Source organism: Argiope bruennichi, chromosome 6 (genome assembly GCF_947563725.1).
Source record: "Argiope bruennichi chromosome 6, qqArgBrue1.1, whole genome shotgun sequence".
In the NCBI taxonomy this organism is placed as follows: Eukaryota; Metazoa; Arthropoda; class Arachnida; order Araneae; family Araneidae; genus Argiope; species Argiope bruennichi.
This window is the reverse complement of record NC_079156.1, coordinates 117,757,823-117,760,235: the sequence shown is the minus strand read 5'-3', so window position 1 is coordinate 117,760,235 and position 2,413 is coordinate 117,757,823. Positions and strand designations below refer to the sequence as shown.

The following is a 2,413-nucleotide window of genomic DNA, read 5'->3' as shown; positions in this document are numbered from 1 at the left end:
ATTTCCCCATAGAATGCTATGTCCGTTAAAGTCACCGAGCAATATGAAGGGAATAGGAAGTTGATCCACTAAAGAGTTGAAATCTTCTTGTAAAATCACCTCACGTGGAGGGAGGTATACACAGCAAACTGTTATAAGTGTCTTTATGTGAACTTGAATAGCAACAGCCTGCAAATTGGTATGAAGGATAATTGGTGTGCTGGGGTAGAAGTTGGAAGTGAAAATGCAGACACCTCCTGAAACACTATCATTTAAATTTGTATTTAAATCTTTGCGGACGCAGTTGTACCCTCTAATTTTAGAGATTATTGAGGGTTTTAAATAAGTCTCTTGTAAAGCAAAACAGACAGGCCTGTGTTCATTTAAAAGTGATTTGATTTCGACGGTTTTAGAACGATACCCACGACAATTCCACGAAATGAAACCAGACATGGAAAAATAAACAAAAAAAGGAATGTCTGAAAAAGTTACGCATGGCCGCCTGGAGGCGATTTATTAGGAAAATTATCCATTTCTACATCAGATATATCAGATGTAGATGGACAAATTGCTAAGATAGAGTCTGAAGTAATTGGTATATCAGAAGGATCTGGAGGTTTAGGAGGGACTTCATTGTCAGATGTTTTGGCACTTGGAGGAGATTTTGTTTTCTTTCGTTTCTTCTTAGCGAAACGAGTTAAAGAAAATTCTGAATCTTTAGATTGAGAAATGGGTTGAGAAGATTTTTTGGAAATAGATGCTGAATTTCGATTGTTTTCAGTTATTTGTGAGTTATTGCTCTTTACTGATTCAAGAGCTGAATGTTTACAGGAGCAGGTTTTCAATGTATTAATATCTGTAAAGTCGGTCTGAGAACTAGTACATTTCAATGTTGAACTTATGGCGGCACTATAAGTAAGGCCAGGTTTGGGTGTTCTGTCTAAAACAAATTTTTTCGCTTCTGCGTATGAAATATTTCTTCTAACTTTCAGACTTTGAATTTCTTTTTCCATTTTCCATTTAGGACAGTCACGGGAATACGCAGGATGGGACCCAGAGCAGTTTAAACATTTGAAGGTCTGTGAGCTACAAACTGAAGTTTCATGATCATCAGCTGAACATTTGGCACATCGACGGCTGCCACGACAAGTTCCCTGCGAATGTCCAAATCTCTGACATTTAAAACAACGCAGAGGATTTGGTATATATGGTTTAACTTTAGATTGTATATAGCCAGCACGTATAAATTTCGGAAGTTCCGGACTACTGAAAGTTAGAATGACATGTTTTGTTGGAATGAATGAACCATTACGTTTAATTTTTATGCGATGAGCTGCACAAACTTTTTGGGAATGCAATTCCTGAATGAGTTCATTCTCCGAACATTCAAAAAGATCTAAATCGGAGATGACTCCTCGAGAGAAATTTAGTGTCCTGTGAGGAGTTACCTCTACAGGGAAGTCTCCAAGTTGTGTTAATTTCTGCATCGTAGCAATCTGTGTTTTTGATGAGGTCTCAATAAGGAGATCCCCGGACGGAAGTTTTTTAGTAGATTTGACATCACCAATAAATGAAGAAATCAATCTTTGAACTATGAAAGGTGAAACTTTATTAAATGTCTTTGGTGTGTGTAAGATTAGGAATCTAGTATCTTCTGTGATTGGTAAACGTGGCGAAGTGTCTGAAAAACCCATGCAAAAAGGGAAAAAAATTCAAGCCCCGACGGCACCGCCCACCATGGAGCCCAACAAGGGAAGGCAGCCACCGGCTCTGGTTGCCTCCAGCCTCAGCGCTTACCCTGATGCTAGCCAGAACTTATACGCTAAGGGCCACTTCCAGGAACGTCTACCACCCTTAACGCAGAGCCCCAGAAGGTGACCCCTTCGCTTAATCCCCTTGAGCAGACCAGCCAAATGGCTGGGATACCAGCCGATTGATACACCGGGGACCAAAATGTACCACCCGTCAAGTGGGTCGCCACGCACGGCAAACACGTGGGGTTTTTGGCTGTCCATGAGAAGCAAGAAGCAAACAGAGTGGCGACAGCTTCTCATGGAGAGCTCCCTCGCTTGCCGTCGAGGGAAAGAAAAAACAAAGGTGACAGCAGAACGCGCAGAGGAGAGTAAACCTAAAGGGAGTATAGATCCCTGGGTACCTCGGGATTGGGACACCCGTACTCACCTAAAGAAGGTGAGCCCCTGAGGGGTATCTTAAAATTGGCGTCCTCAGTCAAGTTAATTATAAATAATGAAGACCGAACTGTAATATTATTTTCTAAGCTGCTATTCGTTAGTGTTTACTTATATATAGCGTCGCACCCGTAAAAATAACTTTTGTCTTAATACGATAATCAAAAAAAAAAAAAAAGAAGACTAAGATACCCAAACTTGGTGTAGCTAAATTAAATAACATCACATCGTAACCATTAATCATT

At 40.4% G+C, this 2,413-nt stretch overlaps 1 protein-coding gene across 1 annotated transcript; it reads right to left on the bottom strand.

The window, feature by feature from the left end:
- Positions 1–467: 467 nt before the first annotated feature.
- On the bottom strand, positions 468–1,466 carry LOC129971926 (uncharacterized). Its single transcript, XM_056085904.1, has 2 exons — positions 974–1,466; positions 468–919 (listed from the first exon to the last, which is right to left on the bottom strand). The coding sequence occupies exons 1-2, from the start codon at positions 1,464–1,466 to the stop codon at positions 468–470; spliced, it is 945 nt and encodes a 314-aa protein (XP_055941879.1).
- Positions 1,467–2,413: the final 947 nt, after the last annotated feature.